The sequence below is a fragment of the Pholis gunnellus genome (assembly GCF_910591455.1).
Source record: "Pholis gunnellus genome assembly, chromosome: 15".
NCBI lineage: Eukaryota > Metazoa > Chordata > Actinopteri > Perciformes > Pholidae > Pholis > Pholis gunnellus.
Genome location: NC_136542.1, coordinates 1,780,345 through 1,783,062, shown reverse-complemented (window position 1 = coordinate 1,783,062; position 2,718 = coordinate 1,780,345). Strand labels below are relative to the sequence as shown.

Below are 2,718 nucleotides of genomic sequence, written 5' to 3'. Positions count from 1 at the left end.
TCCTGTTTCCCACGCTGGCGCAGCTTCTGATTGGCTGCGCTGCTTGTTTGGATTAGATAATAAGTTACCTGCCACTTCTTAATCACCCCCCTCCTCCCACTCCTCCTCCTCCTCCCTTCCCCTCCTCCTCCTCCCCCTCTTCAAACACCGCGACCCCCCCGCCCCCCAACACACACACACACACACACAGTAACGAACAGCAGCTTGTTTAGTTACTTATCAAACTGCACCGCTGCTGTGCGTAAAAGTCATGCGTCACGCGCGCTCATGGGCTTTGGTTCCATCAGAAACACACAGACATTCAGTCAAAAAAGCTCCACGAGAGGAATGCGATATCTCTCACGAGGCGTCTGATCACGTAGGCAAAAACAAGCTGAGGGAAGAATGAGCGGCACGCAGAGACTCAGTACTTTGGCACATTTTGGCGCAGTTGTCAGTCTAACAACCAAACTCCAGATGAGAATTCTACATTTTAAAACACATCGTGGAAGAGTATGAACATGGAAACATCTTTTACATGAAACTGGTGAATCTCCACCTGTTCACGCGCCGCTAAGATCCACTTACCGGCCAGGCGAACTGGAAGGGGATGGTGATCTTCCCGGCGTCATTGTTCCGGTTCTGTCCGGTTTTCTGTCCGCCCTTAAACTGAAAAGTATTCCCACCGATAACCTTAGTAGTTTCCGAGCCGTAGGTGCACGGTCCGTTGGTCGTGACCTCCGTTTGGTATTCCTTTAAACACACTTTGAAGTAGGTGTCGCACTCGTCCGCGCCGCAGTGGCCCTCCGCCGCGCTCTTCTCCGCGTCGCAGCAGTCTCCGTTCAGGAGCTGCCCTTCAGGGTTTCCCACCGAAATCAGCTGCAGCTCAAAGTACCCGGTGGACCGAGACACCTGGGGGGAAGACAGGATGAGTGAGACGGACTGAAAGGGTGTTTACACTGCAGTGTCCATTCAGATCTTCTTCTAAAGTCACATTTTATTCCACGTTGAAGTTATTCCGTTCTATTAGAGTCTACTTAACGGCTTTGGGTTAGATGTTCAAGCACAATGCCACTTGATTAATAAGATGTGAGGGGAAAGTGGGTCGTATTATTTGCCGCGAGCAGTCCCTCTGCAGCCCCGCACTACTGTACATTCTGGCACAGCGTAACGAGACCTACACTCCAATTTAGCTCACTCTGCATATCAGGCCGAGCACCTTAACGAGTGTCAGTGGAGACTTCTGACAGAAAGACAAACACATCCACTAAAGAGCTGAACTGTTTAGGATCAGACTTCTGAGACCTGTTCTAGTTCATTAACATGCAGGTGAAGCTGCGCTGCAAACACTGTTTCCTTCAAATCATTTGCGTCTTCAGGCTTGTTAGACTGGGCGTGAAACGCACTTGATTTTGGAGATGTAACTTTAAAAACACAGAACTTTCACCCAGCTGTGTCTTCATAACTCTACGGTTTACATCTCTGAGCAGCAGCTGATATCTGTAACACCGACACTGCATCACACAGCAGATGATTCCTACTTCATTTGTCTCCCAGAAGGAAGCGCTCATTTAGAAATCCTGAGATCACATGATTCAACGACCCGAGCAGGCAATTCAATTAAAGCTGGAATTTAAACCCCCTCCAGTAAAAAAAAAAACTTCCAGTCGATTGATACGTGAACGCACCATCGATAACCTCCTCACCCCGCTCTGAGATTAAAGTTCTCACCTCAGCCCACAGCGTCAGGAGCAGACACACTAGAGAGACGCGGCGCACTGTCCCCGGATTATTCCACATGTCTCCGGCTGCGCGGTCTTGGTTATCATCGGGGAAATGAAAAGAACATGTATGTCTCAAATCCGTCGGAAAATAAGAATGCAGAAGAAGAGCAGTATCCCTCCTCCCGGTGTCCGAGGCGTGCACGGTGCGGGCTGCTCCCCGGGATGGCTGCGGCTCTGGAGGAGGAAGAGCGCACCGCTGCTGCTGCTGCTGCTGCTGCTGCTCTTTGGTCCACGGACGCACTACTAGACGCGCGAACTCCACTTCCCTCCAACGCTCGACGCACTAAACAGCAGAGAAGGAGAGCAGCGGCGCGTCTCTGTTGCCAAAGAAGGCCCCCCCCCCCCCCCCAAGATGAGGGACAGCGGCGTGGACCAATCACAGGCCGTCTGGGTGGACCGTTTGTCCGCTGAGAGCCAATCCAGAGGAGGGGCTGATAGAAGGGGAGAGGGGAGGACCGCTGATGGATTCATCGTGGAAGTGTTCTCACACAGGAGCTTGTGTTTGTGTTTGTGTTACACTCACACCGTGTTTCAGCAAACACACGTGTCTCTGTGTGCTGCAATAAGTGAAATATACTAAATAAATATATTATAACTTTGGATTATTCGGAAAAAACCTAATAAATCTAAATTATAATATATTTTTCTGTTGCAGGTTTTTATGCAGAATTGTAATTCAGAGGATTCAAATCAACAGAATGTAACAAGTGAATGTGACCCGTGAACAAAGAGTGAAGCCACACACGCGCACACACACACACACACACACACACACACACAGCTGAGAGGAAACATGGCTGTTAGCGCCCTCTACCGACCACTCAGCTTCACACGCACACGCACACACACACACGCACACACACAGTGAAGTGATCCACTGCATTTAACATACTGCAGGTTTTCAGGTGAACTTGTGTATTTCCATTCTAAAAATACTTTCTTTTTTAACATTTGG

General features: G+C 49.5%; 1 protein-coding gene across 1 annotated transcript; it reads right to left on the bottom strand.

The window, feature by feature from the left end:
* Positions 1 to 552: 552 nt before the first annotated feature.
* LOC306707256 (protein jagged-1a-like) lies at positions 553 to 2,024 on the bottom strand (the record flags this gene model as incomplete). Its single annotated transcript, XM_079174649.1, has 2 exons — positions 1,711 to 2,024; positions 553 to 891 (listed from the first exon to the last, which is right to left on the bottom strand). The coding sequence occupies exons 1-2, from the start codon at positions 1,777 to 1,779 to the stop codon at positions 553 to 555; spliced, it is 408 nt and encodes a 135-aa protein (XP_079030775.1). The 5' UTR covers positions 1,780 to 2,024.
* Positions 2,025 to 2,718: the final 694 nt, after the last annotated feature.